General features: G+C 44.9%; 1 protein-coding gene across 3 annotated transcripts in view; it reads left to right on the forward strand.

The window, feature by feature from the left end:
- The window catches only part of RPIA (ribose 5-phosphate isomerase A), a 110,662-nt gene that overhangs the window by 13,677 nt on the left and 75,860 nt on the right, over positions 1-21,125 (forward strand). For 2 of the 3 annotated variants that reach the window (XM_032653147.1, XM_032653148.1), the window contains exons 4-8: positions 14,006-14,065; positions 16,204-16,268; positions 17,496-17,564; positions 18,241-18,382; positions 19,884-19,983. In XM_032653147.1, the coding sequence (XP_032509038.1) occupies positions 14,006-14,065; positions 16,204-16,268; positions 17,496-17,564; positions 18,241-18,382; positions 19,884-19,983 (436 nt within the window). The remainder of the gene's footprint in view (positions 1-14,005; positions 14,066-16,203; positions 16,269-17,495; positions 17,565-18,240; positions 18,383-19,883; positions 19,984-21,125) is intronic. The other variant, XM_032653149.1, reaches the window with a different exon arrangement.

A 21,125-nucleotide genomic window follows, 5' to 3' on the forward strand; every position in this document is an offset into this window, starting at 1 on the left:
AACCAGCTTTACAACAAATGCTAAAGGAACTTCTCTAGACACGAAACACAAGAGAAGGAAATGACCTATAGTAGCGAACCCAAAACAATATATAAAATGGAAATAGGAACATACATATCGATAATTACCTTAAATGTAAATGGACTAAATGCTCCCACCAAAAGACACAGATTGGCTGAATGGATACAAAAACAAGACCCTTATATATGCTGTCTACAAGAGACCCACTTCAGAACTAGAGACACATACAGACTGAAAGTAAGGGGATGGAAAAAGATATTCCATGCAAATGGAAACCAAAAGAAAGCTGGAGTAGCAATTCTCATATCAGACAAAATAGACTTTAAAATAAGGACTATTAAAAGGGACAAAGAAGGACACTACATAATGATCAAGGGATCGATCCAAGAAGAAGATATAACAATTGTAAATATTTATGCACCCAACATAGGAGCACCTCAATACATAAGGCAAATACTAACAACCATAAAAGGGGAGATCAACAGTAACACATTCATAGTAGGGGACTTTAACACCCCACTTTCACCCATGGACAGATCATCCAAAATGAAAATAAATAAGGAAACACAAGCTTTAAATGATACATTAAACAAGATGGACTTAATTGATATTTATAGGACACTCCATCCAAAAACAACAGAATACACATTTTTCTCAAGTGCTCATGGAACATTCTCCAGGATAGATCATATCTTGGGTCACAAATCAAGCCTTGGTAAATTTAAGAAAACTGAAATTGTATCAAGTATCTTTTCCGACCACAACGCCATGAGACTAGATATCAATTATAGGAAAAGATCTTTAAAAAATACAAACACATGGAGGCTAAACAATACACTACTTAATAATGAAGTGATCACTGAAGAAATCAAAGAGGAAATAAAAAAATACCTAGAAACAAATGACAATGGAGACACAACGACCCAAAACCTATGGGATGCAGCAAAAGCAGTTCTAAGGGGGAAGTTTATAGCAATACAAGCCCACCTTAAGAAGCAGGAAACATCTCGAATAAACAACCTAACCTTGCACCTCAAGCAATTAGAGAAAGAAGAACAAAAAAACCCCAAAGCTAGCAGAAGGAAAGAAATCATAAAAATCAGATCAGAAATAAATGAAAAAGAAATGAAGGAAACAATAGCAAAGATCAATAAAACTAAAAGCTGGTTCTTTGAGAAGATAAACAAAATAGATAAACCACTAGCCAGACTCATCAAGAAAAAAAGGGAGAAGACTCAAATCAATAGAATTAGAAATGAAAAAGGAGAAGTAACAACTGACACTGCAGAAATAAAAAAAATCATGAGAGATTACTACAATCAACTCTATGCCAATAAAATGGACAATCTGGAAGAAATGGACAAATTCTTAGAAATGCACAACCTGCCAAGACTGAATCAGGAAGAAATAGAAAATATGAACAGACCAATCACAAGCACTGAAATTGAAACTGTGATTAAAAACCTTCCAACAAACAAAAGCCCAGGACCAGATGGCTTCACAGGTGAATTCTATCAAACGTTTAGAGAAGAGCTAACACCTATCCTTCTCAAACTCTTCCAAAATATAGCAGAGGGAGGAACACTCCCAAATTCCTTCTACGAAGCCACCATCACCTTGATACCAAAACCAGACAAGGATGTCACAAAGAAAGAAAACTACAGGCCAATATCACTGATGAACATAGATGCAAAAATCCTCAACAAAATACTAGCAAACAGAATCCAACAGCACATTAAAAGGATCATACACCATGATCAAGTGGGGTTTATTCCAGGAATGCAAGGATTCTTCAATATACGCAAATCTATCAATGTGATAAACCATATGAACAAATTGAAGGAGAAAAACCATATGATCATCTCAATAGATGCAGAGAAAGCTTTCGACAAAATTCAACACCCATTTATGATAAAAACCCTCCAGAAAGTAGGCATAGAGGGAACTTTCCTAAACATAATAAAAGCCATATATGACAAGCCCACAGCAAACATCATCCTCAATGGTGAAAAACTGAAAGCATTTCCACTAAGATCAGGAACAAGACAAGGTTGCCCACTCTCACCACTCTTATTCAACATAGTTTTGGAAGTTTTAGCCACAGCAATCAGAGAAGAAAAGGAAATAAAAGGAATCCAAATCGGAAAAGAAGAAGTAAAGCTGTCACTGTTTGCAGATGACATGATACTATACATAGAGAATCCTAAAGATGCTACCAGAAAACTACTAGAGCTAATCAATGAATTTGGTAAAGTAGCAGGATACAAAATTAATGCACAGAAATCTCTGGCATTCCTATATACTAATGATGAAAAATCTGAAAGTGAAATCAAGAAAACACTCCCATTTACCATTGCAACAAAAAGAATAAAATATCTAGGAATAAACCTACCTAAGGATACGAAAGACCTGTATGCAGAAAATTATAAGACACTGATGAAAGAAATTAAAGATGATACAAATAGATGGAGAGATATACCATGTTCTTGGATGGGAAGAATCAACATTGTGAAAATGACTCTACTACCCAAAGCAATCTACAGATTCAATGCAATCCCTATCAAACTACCACTGGCATTTTTCACAGAACTAGAACAAAAAATTTCGCAATTTGTATGGAAACACAAAAGACCCCGAATAGCCAAAGCAATCTTGAGAACGAAAAAAGGAGCTGGAGGAATAAGGCTCCCTGACTTCAGACTATATTACAAAGCAACAGTAATCAAGACAGTATGGTACTGGCACAAAAACAGAAAGATAGATCAGTGGAACAGGATAGAAAGCACAGAGATAAACCCACGCACATATGGACACCTTATCTTTGATAAAGGAGGCAGGAATGTACAGTGGAGAAAGGACAGCCTCTTCAATAAATGGTGCTGGGAAAACTGGACAGGTACATGTAAAAGTATGAGATTAGATCACTCCCTAACACCATACACAAAAATAAGCTCAAAATGGATTAAAGACCTAAATGTAAGGCCAGAAACTATCAAACTCTTAGAAGAAAACATAGGAAGAACACTCTATGACATAAATCACAGCAAGATCCTTTCTGACCCACCTCCTAGAGTAATGGAAATAAAAACAAAAATAAACAAATGGGACCTAATGAAACTTCAAAGCTTTTGCACAGCAAAGGAAACCATAACCAAGACCAAAAGACAACCCTCAGAATGGGAGAAAGCATTTGCAAATGAAGCAACTGACAAAGGATTAATCTCCAAAATTTACAAGCAGCTCATGCAGCTCAATAACAAAAAAACAAACAACCCCATCCAAAAATGGGCAGAAGACCTAAATAGACATTTCTCCAAAGAAGATATACAGAATGCCAACAAACACATGAAAGAATGCTCAACATCATTAATCATTAGAGAAATGCAAATCAAAACTACAATGAGATATCATCTCACACCAGTCAGAATGGCCATCATCAAAAAATCTAGAAACAATAAATGCTGGAGAGGGTGTGGAGAAAAGGGGACACTCTTGCACTGCTGGTGGGAATGTGAATTGGTTCAGCCACTGTGGAGAACAGTATGGAGGTTCCTTAAAAAACTACAAATAGAATTACCATATGACCCAGCAATCCCACTACTTGGCATATACCCTGAGAAAACCAAAATTCAAAAAAAGTCATGTACCAAAATGTTCATTGCAGCTCTATTTACAATAGCCAGGACGTGGAAACAACCTAAGCGCCCATCATCGGATGAATGGATAAAGAAGATGTGGCACATATACACAATGGAATATTACTCAGCCTTAAAAAGAAATGAAATTGAGCTATTTGTAATGAGATGGATAGACCTAGAGTCTGTCATACAGAGTGAAGTAAGTCAGAAAGAAAAAGACAAATACCGTATGCTAACACATATATATGGAATTTAAGGGAAAAAAATGTCATGAAGAACCTAGGGGTAAGATAGGAATAAAGACGCAGACCTACTGGAGAACGGACTTGAGGGTATGGGGAGGGGGAGGGGTGAGTTTTGACAGGGCGAGAGAGAGTCATGGACATATACACACTAACAAACGTAGTAAGGTAGATAGCTGGGGGGAAGCAGCCGCAAGGCACAGGGATATTAGCTCGGTGCTTTGTGACAGCCTGGAAGGGTGGGATGGGGAGAGTGGGAGGGAGGGAGACGCAAGAGGGAAGACATATGGGAACATATGTATATGTATAGCTGATTCACTTTGTTATAAAGCAGAAACTAACACACCATTGTAAAGCAATTATACCCCAATAAAGATGTTTAAAAAAAAAAAAAAAAAATTTAATTATTTCTTTTATTTGGTTGTGCCGGGTCTTAGTTGTGGTGGCAGGCAGGCTCCTTAGTCGTGGCTCGCCCACTCCTTGGTTGTGGCATGCGAACTCTTAGTTGCGGCATGCATGTGGGGTCTAGTTCCCTGAGCAGGGATTGAACCCGGGCCCCCTGAATTGGGAGCGCGGACTCTTACTCACTGTGCCACCAGGGAAGTCCCCTGCGTAGAGAATTCTGTGCTAAATCACTTCTTAGTACTCTGTTGTATCTTCTGGCTTTTTTTTTTTTGGCCGCACTGTGCAGCACGCGGGATCTTAGTTCCCCGACCAGGGATGGAACCTGTGCCCCCTGCAGTGGAAGCGTGGAGCTCTAACCATTGGACCGCCAGGGAATTCCCTCTTCTGGCTTTCAGTTTGCTGTTGAGGAGCTTGCAGCCATTCCGGTTCTTGATCCTTTGTATAAAACCTATTTTTCATTCTCTCTGAACTCTTACACCCTTATATTATCTTTTCTTTGTCTACAGTGTTCTGAAATTTCACCATATTGTGCCTTGGTGTGGGTTTATTTTTGTCCACTATGCTGGGCGCTTGCTGGGACATGTCATTCTACAAATTCACACTCTTCAATTTTGGGGATTTTCCCCCCTATTATTCCTTTAATTTTCTTTTCTCTGTTTTCTCTGGCTCTGGTCTTTCCTTTTAGGGTACTTGTTATGACCTTGGTGCTTGTGGCTTGTTTTGTCCTTTTGTCTTTTCAGCTTTACCTTTTTCTAACCCTTCTGTTGAGCTTTCTTTGCTCTCATGTATTTAATTTCAAATAACTCTTTTTTTTATTGTTCTCTGAAAAGGTTTTTGTTTTATGGGTGCAGTTTTTTTCAATTTCTTCTCTTAGCTCCCTGAGGATGTTAATACTTTGGTTTTTGTTTTAGTATTTCTTCTCCTATATCTCTTTTCTCAAAGTTTTTTTTTTTTAACAGTTTGTTGGAGGTATAATTTACATAGAAAATTTACTCTTTTTCTTAATATCTATAAAAATTTATTTATTTATTTATTTATTTAAATATGGCTGAGTTGGGTCTTTGTTGCTGCGTGCGGGCTTTCTCTGTTTGCTGTGAGCAGGGGCTGCTCTTCGTTTTGGTGCACAGGCTTCTCATTGCGGTGGCTTCTCTTGTTGCAGAGCGCAGGCTCTAGGTGCACAGGCTTCAGTAGTTGTGGCTCGTGGGCTCTAGAGCGCATGCTCAGTAGTTGTGGCATACGGGCTTAGTTGCTCCACGGCATGTGGGATCTTCCCGGACCAGGGCTCGAACCTGTGTCCCCTACATTGGCAGGCAGATTCTTAACCACTGCGCCACTAGGGAAGCCCCCAAATTTACTCTTTTCAGTGTATAATTCTGAGTTTTGACATAGTCATGTAACAACCAACACAGTCAAATATTGTTAGAATGCTTTGTTCTTTTTTTTAAAGAAGATTTTGCAGCTCATTTTGAAGACTAGTGGACTAAGAAGCTGACCGGAAGCCAGCTCTCGGGGTGAGGGTGGTCCTTGCTCTCGGCTTGTCTGCCAAGAGCACTCGTGGCAGACAGATCATTGGGGAACCCCTAGTGTCAGATCATTTTTTTTTTTCCTCTGGCTGGTCAGGTTTCACAGAGAAGACTGCCCAGTGCCCTTTCAGGAGGGGTATGCATGGCTGCCTGTGTCCCGGGAGCCAAGTGAGAGAAGAGGGCTAGAGGACGTCTGTCATTATTTGGGACATAACCCCCGTTTTCAGCGTAGTGCCTGTGGTAGACGGGGAAAAAGTGCCTGCTACACGTTGCAGTATTTCTTTGACTCTGGGCCTGATCGTGTGACGTGTTTTGCCAATGGGATGTGACCAAATGGCAGGCCATCAGTGGCTTGAACAGTGAGTGCTTTTGCTTTGTGGCTTGGCCCTTCTGCTGCTGAAACCATTCTGCGGCCATGTGAACAGGCCTCGGCTCCTCCTCTGGAGGATGAGAGGCTCTGTTAAGCCTCTGAGTCTTGGGGTAGCTGCTGCACAGCCAAAGCTTGCTGATGCAGTACCCCATCTTCAGCTGCGCCTCGCAGCCCAGTCCTGACACCTGCTGTTTGACCACCAGAGAATAAGCGTGCTGCTTTGGCAGTAGTGGAGCAAGATGCTTTTCACTCCCACCGTTGTGTCTGTTTTCGGAAGTTCACAGCGCTGCTGGTCCTTGAACCTTTTGGGAGGTTCTATGCCGTTTATTTGGTCGCTTCTTAGCTTTTTCCAGTACTGGTTTAGGACACTGGCTTAGGATTTCTCTTCCTCATTTCTGCCATTTACCATTGTGCATCAGCGATCTGGCTTTTAGAAGTTGGTTGCTGTTTTTTCCTCTTTTTGGTTTATGCCATTGAGAAAAATTCCTTTATTGTACTATAGATTTAGAGAGGTTTAGGGAAAGAGCTGAGCTAAATACAGGTGTTCAATTGCTATCTTTAAAGGGAAGTTTGATCTGTGTTTTTAAGGTAGCATCCTCCCAGCCCACTTCTGTGTTGTGGTGGTTAGTAATAACCATGTACCCAGACTGGAAAATGCTGGCCGGTTCCAGCTGATCAGGTAGAGGAGTCATTCACAGTTCACAGGACTTTAAAAAATTCGCTTGTCCAGAGTTACTGTTTTGTTTCCCCGCCCCCACCATCAAACCCAAACTTATTTTGTGTTAAGTTTAGCCAGCCGCAATCTTCCTGAAATGACTGAAAGGAAATCAAGATATTTCATGTTCTGCCTTTTAAACAAGTAAACCCATAGGTGTTTAAAAGGATTTTTGTAGATTTTCCCTTTAAAGTTAAAAGCTTTTGGGAGAGGAAAATTTTAAAAAAGGATTTAAAAGCCAGATCTGGTCTAGGCGAAAAAACAGCGTTTGCCCATGCTGGCTTTCAGTCTACCTCTGTTAGTTGATAGGAGGGGAAGTGCAGCGTTTTCAGGTATTATTGTGAAATTGATGAAAAACAGGACTGCTAGCCTGCCACATGCCACTGTCCTTGATCACATGAGGCATTTGGGGGCACCAGCTGTGGGATTGCAATGAGAAGGCATTGCTTCCTGTCTTTTTTTTTTCAAAATCACAAGCTAATCATTAGCTTTCCTGCTCCCTGCACTTTTAAGAGCTGGAAGAGACAGCTGTTTGCTCTACACCCTCAGGAGCCCCTTAGCTTGTGAGCCTGAAGTGTCTGGTGTCCAGCAGGTACTGATCTCAGTTGAGCACCTGTGTCTGCGTTAGTACTGGCTGAGCCAGTGATGGGTCCCTATCTCCACAGTAGGGCTGTAGTGTTGAATTCAGTGGATTCGTTTCCCAGGGCTGCCATAACAAGGAACCACAAATTGAGTGCTTAAAAAACAAATTTATTGCCTCTCCTTTCTGGAGGCTAGATGTTGATTGCTTTACAGGCTATGAAGGAGAATCCTTTTTGTCTTTCTCGTAGCTTCTGGTGGTTTGCTGGCAATCTTTGGCATTGCTTGGCTCGTAGGCACATATCCTTGCTCTCTGCCTTCCTGTTCACGTGGCGTTCTCCCGGTGTGCCTCTGTCTGTGTGTACAAATTGCCCTTCTAAGGACACCAGTCCTGTTGGATTAGGGCTCACCCTCATGACATTCTGACTTGATTACCTCTGTAAAGGTCCAATCTCAAAATAAGGTCACAGTCAGAGTTACTAGGAGTTAGGACTCCAACATACCTTTCTGTAGGGGAACACAGTATAACCCATAACACTCAGGGAGGAGGAAGCTCGTACCACCTGTGACGATGACTTCTCTCTGTGTGCAGGGCCATTTGCGGGGGTCTTGTGCGGAGTCCGGTCAAAGATGGGGAGAAGGGAGAGTTGGAGGACCTGCTGATGGAAGCAGGACTTAAGGGTCCGACCCCAGTGGGCTCTTCGAGGTCATTGTACAGGGTCCTCCACGTCGCGAAGGGGGGGATACAGACGATTTAAAGGGAGAACAGATCCTGTCCTTACGTTACTGCTTATTGTCTGGGAGGACACAGGGCTTGTGGAGGTTGGGGTGGCCTCCCAGCCACATAACATAGACAAACGTATCTGCTGGGCTCCTTTCGTGTGCGGACTCTGGACGGGTGTTGAGACAGGCAGCTGGTGGTGGTGGTGAGGCAGATTTCAGTCAGCGTAGTGATCACCGAGGGGTTATCTTCTCAAAGGGGTGCAAGGCTCCTTGTGCATGGCGGGTGTTATTCAGCAGTGCTCATGCCCAGTGTGGTGCCTGGCTCTTAGTAGGCACTCTGCTTGTTGGATGAATAAATGCTACATTTGTGTGTGTCATGTTTTACAAATATATGGTAGAGAAGAAGTAGAGGTAACGTGCCTGTTGGAGGAAGGAGAGCCCACTCCTTGCACAGGGGATTGGGGGCTTCCTGGAAAGCCGGGCGTGAGGGGCTGGAGTTTGGGAGGAGGCAGGGCATTTCAGGTAGAGGAGGGAATGCCAAAGAACTCCTTTTAAAATTGTTATTGTTAAAAACGTTATTAATAGCATAGTATTATTATGTAAGATGACGTCAATTCCATTTATAAGCAGAGGCCGTCCTCTCCTTTCCTTTTTCTTCTACATTCCCTTTGTTTGCCTTATCTTCTGATTTCCTTCCTAGTCCCTAGACAGGGCAGGAGAGCAGGAGACTGTATTTCTGGTCCTCGCCCTGCCCCTAACTTAGCACTGGGACCTCTCTGGGCATCCATTTCTTTCTTAAAACAGGAGTTTGCACTAGGTAACTTGACTGAACTCAAAATAATTGATTATTCACTCAACTATTGGCTTAACTGACCCTAACGGCTATAGGGTGAAAAGTGTATGTGAAATGTGCTCACTGATTACAATCTAGATGGACAAACAGGACATCCTCATGAAAGAGTAACACCGCCAAGTGGTGCAGGCAGTCTTAACACTTGAATGTTAAATTACAATGATATACAGGATGTTTCCCTATAGGAATCATGATAGAACAGTTTCCTGACGCCCAGTGTTCATGTAATACGTTTGAATGCAGTTTAGTATTGTTTCTAAAGTAGTACATAAAATTAACAGGAACCGTAGTATGTAACAAGTTTTATTTGCATGATAGAACATCACACTGAACTTTATGCAGTTCCCAGCATTATTCCAGCACCATCTGTATTAGATATCTTTGCTGGAACAAATTACGCCCAGACTTAGCAGTTTAAAACAAACATTTATTAGCTCCTGGTTTCCAAGGGGCAGGAACCTGGAGTGGTTACCTGGGGGGCTCTGGCCTCGGGTCTCCGGGGAGGTTGCGGTTAAGCTCTTGGCCAGGGCTTCCAGCTCCGTCTTGTGGGTGTTCTGGGCCTTAATTCTTCACAGCCTGTGGGGTAGGGGCCTGTCCCCAGGGCTGTCTCCATGTCTTCAGGACTTGGCAGCTGGTTTCCCCCAGTGTGTGTGATAAGAGAGCGAGGGTGAGGGGGAAGGAGGGAGGGAGGGAAGGATCTCTTGTGGGAGCACGCCCCCCCTTCTTTATAAACTAATCGCAGAAGTGTCTTGCTATCTCCTCTGCTGTGTGCCACTGGTAACACAGAACAGCCTTGGGACGTTGTGGGCAGGGATTCCCCAAAGGCACGAATACCAAGAGGCGTGGGGGACTTTGAGGGTTCATCTTCCAGACGTTCCAAATGTTTTCATAGGCTTAGGGTCTGGAATTAGTATGGTTCCTCCAGTGTTACATTCGGAGAAACCTAGGAACTGAGAAATAATCCAGAAATACCATTTTATTGTTGTTTTCTCCCTTCATTAGATATTTCTCTTTAAGAGGATCAAAATCATGTTTTTTTTTTTTTTTTTTTTTTTGCGGTACGCGGGCCTCTCACTGTTGTGGCCTCTCCCGTGGCGGAGCACAGGCTCCGGACGCGCAGGCTCAGCGGCCATGGCTCACGGGCCCAGCCGCTCCGCGGCATGTGGGACCTTCCCGGACCGGGGCACAAACCCGTGTCCCCTGCATCGGCAGGCGGACGCTCAACCACTGCGCCACCAGGGAAGCCCCAAAATCATGTTTTTTTTTCTTTTGAACTTTTTTTTAGTCAGTATTTTATTTTAGCTTTTCATTGTGGAAAATCTCGAACTTCAAAAAGGATAAAGAATAATGAACTTCCACGGACCCATCACCCAGTTTCCACAGTTATCAGTTCATGGCCAGTTTTGTTTCATCTGTACCTCATTCTCCTTCACCTTTGTTATTTTGAAACAAATCCTAGGCGTAGTATGATTTCATTGTATGTATTTTATTATGTCTCTCTGAAAAGTAGGGAGACTTTGAAACATCTCAACAATACTAAAAAAATCAAACGGTAACCTTTAATAGGATCAAATAAAAATCCAGGATTCAAATTTCCCCTATTGTCTTATCCTTTTTTTTTTTTTTTTTTTTTTTTTTTTTATGCGTTACGCGGGCCTCTCACTGTTGTGGCCTCTCCCGCTGCGGAGGACAGGCTCCGGACGCGCAGGCTCAGCGGCCATGGCTCACGGGCCCAGCCGCTCCGCGGCATGTGGGATCCTCCCAGACCGGGGCACGAACCCGTGTCCCCTGCATCGGCAGGCGGACCCTCAACCACTGCGCCACCAGGGAAGCCCTGTCTTATCCTTTTTTACAGTGTGTTTGAATCAGGATCCAAATAGGTCCCATATATTGCAAATTCCAGGATCTTTGTACTTTATTGTTAGAGTCTTAGGATTTTGGATTTGAAGATTGACATTGGTCATTACCCATCTGCATCTTTTTATAGATGAGAAAACTTGCCAGGGGTCACGTGACTGGTTCATTTAAGATTAGAACCGAGACCTTCGGATCCTACATTTCAGGTGCTTTTGACTTTCAAGCAGAAAATATTTTCAAGACGTGGCTTTTGAAAAGAAGTTTTCCATCCTTTAGTTCCTCTGCGTATTGTAAGCAGTGGCATGAACACAGATCCTTATCACTTGAACTTGAGTGGTCAGACTCAAAGGTTCACGGTGCATTTATTCCAGCAACGAATTCTGCTCTGGGCCCTGTGGTGGTGATAACCCTCCCCTTCAGTCAGCCTGTGTGAAAGGCATGTCCATAGAGTCGGTGGTGCTGACTCTTCCTGCAAACATCCTAAATCTTTCCCAGTCTGGTGCTCTCAGGTGCTCTCACCTAGCCATTCTGGAGGTCCAGCCTTTACATATTCTTCTGAGCGTATGTATTCTTTTGCTTATTTTTATTCAACAGTGTAGTCTGGAAATCAGTATGTATCAATTTGTAGTGATCTTCCACAGTCTTTTTTCATACTGTTAGATTTTTTTAGAGACGTTTCTAATATTTTGTAGGTTTGGCTCTTAGTTTAGGAAATTTAAAAAAATGTTAGTTCCCCCTTATCCGGGAGGAATATGTTCCAAGACCCCCAGTGGATGCCTGAAACCACAGGTAGTACTGAACCCTGTATACACTGTGTTTTTTCCTATACAGCCATACCTATGATAAAGTTTAGTTGATAAATTAGGCACAGTAAGAGATTAGCAACAACAAATAATAACATAGGACAATTATAACAATACACCATAATAAAAGTTACACGAATATGGTTTTTCTTTCTCTCAAAATATCCTACTGTACAAATTTAATACCTTTTCCATCTTAACTAGGCACTTACGCACTGTAGTCTTGTAACTTTTGCAGTTTGAGATGCAACAGCAAAATTAGCACAGCTTTCTTTTTCCTTCTTTAACTTCATGGATGGAAAATTCATTCTTACCATAGATCTTAGCAACCTCGGCATGTAACTTTTTTTTCTTAACTTACTAAATTGAGGACTTTCACTTTTTTACTTAAAGGACTTTATGGCTTGTCTTTGGCATATCTGAATTGCCAGCATCCCTATTGCGCTTTGGGACCATTACCTTGGAGATATTGCAGGTTTGGTTCCATTCCACCATGATAAAGTGAGTATGATATAAAGCGAGTCACATGAATTTTTTGGTTTCCCAGTGCATATAGAAGTTATGTTTATACCGCATCGAAGTCTAGTAAATGTGCAATAGTATTATGTCTAAAAAAAGCAATGTACATACCTTAATTAAAAAATACTTTATTGCTAGGGACTTCCCTGGTGGTGCAGTGGTTAGGAATCCGCCTGCCAATGCAGGGGACAAAAGTGCGAGCCATGGTCCGGGAAGATCCCACATGCCATGGAGCAGCTGGGCCCGTGTGCCACAACTACCGAGCCTGCGTGCCACAACTGCTGAAGCCTGTGCGCCTAGAGCCTGTGCTTCGCAACAAGAGAAGCCACCATAACGAGAAGCCCACGCACCACAACGAAGAGTAGCCCCCGTTCTCTGCGACTAGAGAAAGCCCGCGCACAGCAGTGGAGACCCAATGCAGCTATAAATAAATAAATAAACGAATAAATAAATAGACTTTATTGCTAAAAGTGCCAAAAAACAATTACAGTAGTAACATCAAAGATCATTGATCACAGATCACAGTAACAAATATAATAACAATAATGAAAAAGTTTGAAATATTGCGAGAATTACCAAAATGTGACACTGAGACACAAAGTGAGCAAATGCTATTGGAGAAGTTGTACCCCTAGACTCCTTGGAGTCAGGGTTGCCACAGCCTTCAACTTGTAACAAATGCGGTACCTGCAAAGTGCAGTAAACTGAAGCACAATAAAACAAGGTATGCCTGTATTGGGTAAGGTAAGGGTTACTTGATATACAAGCACTGGGGTATTGTGACGGTCAATCTGATAACTGAGATGGCTTTTAAATGACAAATAGGCAGGGTACACAGGACAAAGGGATGAGGGCTAGCTACTCAAAATGGCGTGCAGTTTAAAAGTTGTGAACTGTTTGTTTCTGGAATGTTCCATTTCATGTTTTTGGATCAAGGTTGCCCCTGGGTAACTGAAACCGTGGAAAGTGAAACCTTGAATGGCCGTGGAGGGGGAAGGGGGTGGTGGTGGGGGGGGAGGGGGGTGGTGGTGGGGGGAGGGGGGTGGTGGTGGGGGGAGGGGGTGGTGGGGGGGAGGGGACTACTGGTACTGTATTACCAGAGGCTTTGGGAGGCCATGACGCTACCTTTATTTATTTATTTACTTATTTATTTATTTACGGCTGCGTTGGGTCTTCGTTGCTGCGCACAGGCTTTCTCTCGCGGCGAGCCGGGGCTACTCTCTGTTGCAGTGCGCAGGCTTCTCATTGTGGTGGCTTCTCTTGCTGTGGAGCACGGGCTCTAGGCGCACGGGCTTCAGTAGTTGTGGTGCACGGGCTCCGTAGTTGTGGCTCGTGGGCTCTAGAGTGCAGGCTCAGTAGTTGTGGCGCACTGGCCTAGTTACTCCGTGGCATGTGGGATCTTCCCGGACCAGGGCTCAAACCCTTGTCCCCTGCATTGGCAGGTGGATTCTTAACCACTGCGCTACCAGGGGAGTCCCCCTTGACGTTATCTTAAGTAACAGGTCACTGAGGAGGAACTCTCAGCCTAGCACTGGAGCAGTGTTCACTATGTGCTGTCTATCTTCTTCCAGCTTCTGGAATGAATTAACTTTTGCTGTTCATGGGGCTAGACCTCCTACCTCGTGGTGGACCAGGTTGGATTTGAGAGGAAGCCTTGGTGGGACTCAGTGTCTGACACTTAAATCCAAGAGGATTCTGGGGATTCTTGCCGTCACTTAGAGTTAATGATTAAAGGTGCTTTTTCCTGTCCTCCACAGGCCCGTCAGCTCATCCTGCAGTATGGCTTAACTCTCAGTGACCTGGACCGACACCCAGAGGTAAGTAGAGAGAGGCTGCTGGGTTTTTTGGTCTCCTTTCTTTTTTTTTTTTTTTTAAATAGCTGTCACTTGTTCGTGGACTCTGCATATCTTGTTGAGTCTAGGAGAAGAGTCAGTTAGTCATACTAGCTTTTCTCCTAGGACTTTGAATATTAATCCTAGCTGAGGTCAGAAGAGAAGAGCTTATTAATTTCTAGGACATTCCCTGTGGTTTAACCGAGAGGGCTCAGGGACCCAGGGCGGCCGTCAGAACTAAGTGGAGATAAGAAGCATCGTCTGAGGCAGCCATGGGTCTTTGAAAACAGATTAAAATGAAGCTGTATGGTGAAGATGATTAAACACACAGACAGTCTGGAGGAGACTGAGGAGCGAGCAGCATGCTCACAGCTGGCGTTTACTGAGCCCTGACTGTGTGCCAGTTACTATGCTAAGTGCCGGGCCTGTATTAAACCACAGTCGTCCCTGGGTATCTGATGGGGAGCGGCTCCAGGACCCACTGCGAATACCAGAATCCGCGGATGCTCAGGTCCTGTAGTTGGCCCTCTGTATCTGCGGTTCAGCATCTGTGGATTCAACCAACCGTGGGTCACGTACTGTAGTACGTATTTAGTGGGAAAAAAATCTGTATAAGTGGACCTGTGTAGTTCCAACCCATGTTGTTCAAGGGTCAACTGTATTTAAGCTCCAGTAGTCTTGAGGGTGGGTACCATTATTAGCTCATTTTACAGATAGGAGAAAGGCACAGAGAGGGCAAGGCATTTGCCTAAGGCCGTGCTGTTTGTAAGTGGCAGAGCCTGAAAGTGAATCCAGGTGCTTCTGACTCTAGAGGATGCTGCTTAGAAGGGTGTTGTGGGAAGGGGTAAAGTTTGAGCAGAGCTGTGAAGGCTAGGTGGCAAGGGCAGGAGAGAGCATTCCAGAGAGGGGTAGATGGGAACCATGGGAGCGGTTCCAGTCTGGCATGTGTGCAGTGCTGAGACTGGCTGGGGTGTCTAGGACCGAGTGAGTGGAATGGCTTTGTGCACAGCAGGGGGAGGGGGAGAGGGAGAAGGAGAGGAGAGGGCAAGGCTGCATTGGAAGAGTGAGGTGGGATTTCGGCAGCTTGAACACAGACTTGATGGTGGTCTACTAATCCACTGTGTCATGGGACATGTGGGCCACAGATGGGTTAGTAAGTACCATGGGAAGGGCCTGTTCAGAGATATCTGTGGGTAGAGCCAGGGCACAGGCTGAACCAGCTGTCCAGCTCTGTGGGGAGAGTGGTTTGGGCTGAAGGTGGGCGTGAAACCCAGACAGAAAAGGTTGCCGCCTTCCAGGCCCCAGAGAGCTGCCATGGTGCAGAGAGGGGAGGCTCTACCTCCATCCTTGTGAAAGGGTGGAAGCGAGGATGCCCCGTTGAAGCTTTGTAGGCCCTGGGCCAAGCAGCTTCTAACTGCAGCTTGAACTGAATTTGCGCCCTGAGGTTTTACACTGCTCTTTTAAAAACCATACTTGAGGCTCCCACCTTGTCTCTGCAGAGTACCGGGAGTGACAAGAAGTACATCCCTTTCTTGATTTCAAATTTTGAAACATGAATGAACCTATTCCCACTGCTTTTGGGCCTGGCAGTGGAGCTTCCTGTAAAGGGAGTGGGCCAGCCCAGACAGGTGCCTTGGTGGGTCATAGCGGGGGTACCTCAGAAAATTTCCAGTTCTGTATTGCATCAGATGTGTGTCAGCATGCCGGTATTTTTGCCACATTAGTACGGAGACTTCTGAATCAGTGTGTCTCAGCCTTTTTTCCATTAATGCCCACGCCCAATGAAATTTTAATCTCACAGGTATACTGTATACCTCCTTCTGTACTTGGAGGTGAAGTTACTCATGTTGAGATTGCATGCTCTCAGTAATTCCAGCTCATCCCCAGAGAAGCCCATCAATGAGTAAAGGGAGTGTAAAGTGGTGGATGAGAGTTGGACCCGGGTGTGGTTCCCCTGTTTGTTTCCTGGTGACCTTAGTGGAATAGCTTAACCTCTCAGGGCCTCAGTTTCCTGACTGGCTAAATAGGAAGAACTGTGCTGGCTAATAGGGCTGCTGGGACCTGATGAGCTATGGCATGTTCAAGCTTAGTGGTTTTTATATCTTTCCTTACCCTCAACACAGATTGACCTTGCCATCGATGGTGCTGATGAAGTAGACGCTGATCTCAATCTCATCAAGGGTGGTGGGTGAGTGTCGTGGGGATTTTTTTGCAGAGTATCTGCTGGTTAATCCTTAGCAAAGCAAAGTGGAACACAGAATAAACACACTGCCGCTGTGATGTACATGAGTTTGTCTCTCTACTTGGATGTGGCTCGCATAAGGCTGTAGAACCAGCCTGGCATTTCTGGTTGCTAGTAGCAGTCTGGTGACAGGAACCTGGGCCTCTTCAATGAAATGATTCATCTTAAAGGGTTCTCTTTGCTGCTTTCTGCTGATTCCAGCTTTAAAAACTGTACAGGCTAAAGCAAACATATTACCAGGACTAGATTACGAGGTCTGTGGGCTCTGAGCAGTTAGTGATGTATGTATTCATTGATTTGGAAAACATTTCTCAGGTGTTGATTTTGGGGGGTTAGGAAGTGGTGAGTTGAAGGAGGTGAAGTCCTGGTCTCCTCGTTCGTACAATCAAGCAGACTGTGGAGTGACACAGAATTTGCTTCACATCTCACTGTGCCCTCTCCACTTTATAACCTGGCTGTCACTCTGCAGATACGGCAGGTTGTTCAGAGCTTGTCCTTACTTCTCCAGTTGCAGAACCTCCGCCTCATGCCGTGCTCAGGTGGCTTCTCCCCAGGCACAGTGCTTCCTGGCAGATGCATCTTAGATGGGATTACGCCCGCTGCCTGACTGGGAACCATTTCTCCCAGACACAGGCTGTGTTTCCATAGTCCATTTACTGGAAACAGCATGTCTTAGCTTGGGCTGCCATAACAAAAACCTTAGACTTAGTGACTTAAATGGAAAAATTTATTTCTCACAGTTCTGGAAGCCCTGGGCTTGCAGATGGCGGCCTTCTCAGTGCAGCCCCCTGTGGCGGAGGGAGGGGAGAGTAAGAGAGCTTTCTGGTGTCTTCTTAAAAGGATATCCATCCTACCAGCCCAGGGCCACACTTTAATGATCTCATTGAACCATAATTACTTCCTTAGAGACCCCATCTTCCAGGTATAGTCACATTGGGGGTTAGGGCTTGAACAATTGAATTTTGGGGGAGGGGCCGGGAGACACAAGTCAGTCCGTTGCACGGTATGATGGAGTTGGGGGGGGGGGTTCCTTTAAGAATTAAAAATTCAATTTCTCTTTAAGTGCCAGAATTGAGTGGATTTTGGTTTCCCGCATCTGATTTTAGTTCCCAAATTCAGTTTTTGTCTTAACTTACCCCTGTGTTCATTTGCTGCTTCTTCACCATCCCCCAGAGGCTGCCTGACCCAGGAGAAAATTGTGGCTGGCAATGCCAGTCGCTTCATCGTGATTGCCGATTTCAGGTACGATGTTCGGTGTTCTGAACTGTCCACTGAGGAGGTAGATCGGACCGCAGGCTTCATTTTACAGAGGAGGAAACAGGTGGAGGGAGGGGCTTTCCTAATAGTCTATGACGGAGGGCAGTATTGCGGAGGATTAAGCTCTGCTTTCGTGCTGAAGTTAGGCACTGCTATTTCATGTGTCCACTGGAAGGAGGAGGAAACAGCTTGTCATGCTTGTTAACAGAGCGCCTTCCTAGCAAGGAGCCTCAGAAGAAGCGGGTCAAGCCCTGCCCCTGGGTAGTGACCCAGCATCCCTGCAGCCTCTGGGGTCACACGTGACTTGTGTCGTGGACAGTCTTTGACCAGGCTGTCAAATTCTCCTGCAGGGAGTCTGATAGAAGGCACTTCTGCGAGCATGTTAATTAAAAAAAAAATTACAGCTGTAAATGATGATGTTCTTCACACCTGTATATGACAAGCCAGTCACATCCAGGTTTTACCATTTTTGTCATATTTACTTACGAAAGCTACTGCTTTTCTTAAACGGTAAAACACAGCCAATGCATTTGAAGCCCCGCGCACTCGACCCTTCTCGCTTCCCTTGTCCTCTTACCTCATTATTACCCCCATGCCTGAATTTGCTGTGTCTGTACCACTGAGCTTATTTACATTTGTTGTACTTTCTCTTTCTTTCCAGGAAAGATTCAAAGAACCTTGGGGATCAGTGGCACAGGGGAATCCCCATCGAGGTCATCCCGATGGCCTATGTCCCAGTGAGCCGAGCTGTGACCCAGAAGTTTGGGGGCGTGATTGAACTTCGAATGGCTGTCAACAAGGCAGTAAGTGGCCGGGGAGGTTTCTGGAAGGCATTCCAGGCTCTCAGGGCTGTGTCCTCCTTCCTGCTTCCATTAGGTCTGTGCCTAGACTGGGCAGGTGGCTTCTGTTTATTTATTTTCAATCAGCCTATTGGTTTACTTTTAGAGCGCTGGCTTTATCAGTTTCCACATTCAAACTCATGTAGATAAGGTTATACTTAATGCAATGCGTATTCTCTGTATAGATGGACGTATTTTCTGTCGCTCGGGATCTATGCTCCTTAGGTTATCTGGTCTTTGTACCCGAGGCCTGGATCTCTGACTAATAGCTGCTAAAAATGGGTTTTGGGAGGCCCACCTGGGGCAGAAAGTTATTCAGGTTTCATGGTGTAATTTTATTTTTCCTCCTCTTTTCTCATTCTGTGGTTAAATGAAGTAGAGTTTCTTGGGAGATGTGGATTCCTCCCCAGGAATATGCTCCAGAAACTTCGTCCAAATGTTTCTCTTCAGTGTCTAAAGTGGGTTGCACAGAACTTTTTCTTTCTTACACTTAAATAAACAAAAAAGCAACAGCAATACTCCAAAACATAACTGTAGTTGCAGACGGAACTATATATAAAAAGTTTGGAACATGCAGAAGAGAAAGCAAGTTATCTGTAACTACCCTGACGAACTTTAATTGTGGCGTGTTTTCTGCCTGGTGCTTTTGTGACTTTTACAAAATCATAATCCTAATCATACTGGTTGTACAGAGCTCTGACTCTGGCTCCCTGTGTAACTGAAAAGCCAAGAGGAGATTGTTGGGGTGCTCTCTCACGGCTGGGGTTCCTCCACACTAGAGCCCAGCATCGTGCCTTCATGGGGTTCTGCACTGGGCTCCCAGCCCTTCTCCAGTTTGCAGAGGAGACCTCATTTCCTTGCCTTCGACTGTAGTGTTCTGTCAACGTTTATGCTGCTAAACGCTTTCTAGTGCGCAAAGCTGTTGCGGAATCCTGGCTTACTTAACTAAAACTACCCCCAGCCTGTTTGACCCCAGGACCCCTCTCTGTGCCCTGTCTTTTGGATGGGTCTGCCCCACCTGGGGGAGCCTTGTCTTATGTTGCATCACTGATGATTCTTAACATGAAGCTGTGGGAGTGTTGAGCCGTGTCGGTAGTCTGTTCTGTTGCTGTAGTTTTTCACTCTAATAATAGCTAAGAATCAGTGAGCCCTCGCTGTGGCTAACGTTAACCCATGTGGCTTTCCCACAAGCTGCCTGATGAGGTATGTTTCATTATCCCTTTTTTGCCATTGAGGAATCTGAGGCTTACAGAGGTTAATGGCTCCTGTGAGATCTATGCCTGGATGGCTTCAAGACTCCAGTTCTGACTCCCAAGTTCCTGCCTCCTAGAAAGCATGAGACAGGGGTACTGGTTGGAGCGGGTTAATTCAGATACTTGCCTTTGGTTATCACCTCCACTCTCCTGCTCTTCTCTGCCTGCCTGTATCTACATGGCCTCTGTAAGTGTGGGGAATTATCTTCTAGGGTCCTGTGGTGACGGATAATGGGAATTTTATCCTGGACTGGAAGTTTGACCGGGTCCACAAATGGAGTGAAGTGAACACAACTATCAAAATGATCCCAGGTAATGGGAGTGGCGTTCACTGAGCACAGACGCCCATGCCCTTCGTAGCTGTCCCCTGCCTCTGGCCGTGGATGGATGTGGGCTTTGCAAGACTTGGTTGGAAAGAATTTCCTTCATGCTGTGTTTGGAATTCCTAGCTTCACGCCTTTGCCTTTTCCTTCCGAGAAGAGTTATTGCTCACCTAGCAGCTTCGTTGGTTGGCATTTCACAACCCATTCAGTTGGGGTAGGCCTGGAGTTGATGGGGTGTCAGATGGGGCCTGCCTTGAAATAAGCCCGCCCTCTCTGCGAAGAGCCTTTCCTTTCAGGAGCTTGACTGCAGCCTCTTTGATTTTGGCATGTTCTCTGGGGGAGAATGACTCAGGTCACCCACACACTAGATTCCTGCCACAGGCAGGGCGCTGTGACACGTGTTACAGGGAGTTCTCCTGTTAATAGAACATGGGCTCTGCCTCAGGGAGAGTTGATGTGAACCTGGGGAAAGCTGTGTGGGGCTGCCTAGAAGCTGTGCCTACAAATAAGATGGAATGTGGAATACCAGGAGTCTAGAGTTGCTTCTTCTGCGAAGCAGGGGGAGGTTCATGGAGGAGAGGTGACTTTGGACCTCTGCCTTAGTGTAGAGTGATCCAGACACTGTGCTAAGTGTTGAAAAACGTCTCGTTGACCCCCCAATTTAATAAGATAGTTACAGAGGAAGACACGGATCGAGGAAGGGTACATGGTTTGCTCAAGGGCTGCAGCCCCAAGGTGGGAGCCTGGGTTGTCTGCCTCTAGACCCTGAACTCTAAGTCCTTCCTTTGTCGAGAGCCAGGTCAGGAGGGGGTTGTGTGACACGGACATCTGGAGCAGTGGGGTGTCTCCAGTCCACCTTGTGCCAGGGATCCGGGCCCTGGGTGAAGGCTGGGTGGGCAGTATCGAGGTGAGTTATGAGTCCAGGCCAGAGGTGGTACTGAGGCCTCATACGAGGGGATTAAAAAGAGGAGGCAGATGTGAGAGGTATATCGAGCGACTAAGATTCCAACTGGGAATATTGCATGACATGAAGTATTCTTGGGCCAGAGCAAGCTAATGGGGCAGATGGAGTCAGTTTAGTAGATTGTAGTGGCTAGGGGTGGATTCTGGAGCAGACATCCTGGGTAAGGA

The sequence above is a fragment of the Phocoena sinus genome, chromosome 13, assembly GCF_008692025.1.
Source record: "Phocoena sinus isolate mPhoSin1 chromosome 13, mPhoSin1.pri, whole genome shotgun sequence".
Lineage (NCBI taxonomy): Eukaryota > Metazoa > Chordata > Mammalia > Artiodactyla > Phocoenidae > Phocoena > Phocoena sinus.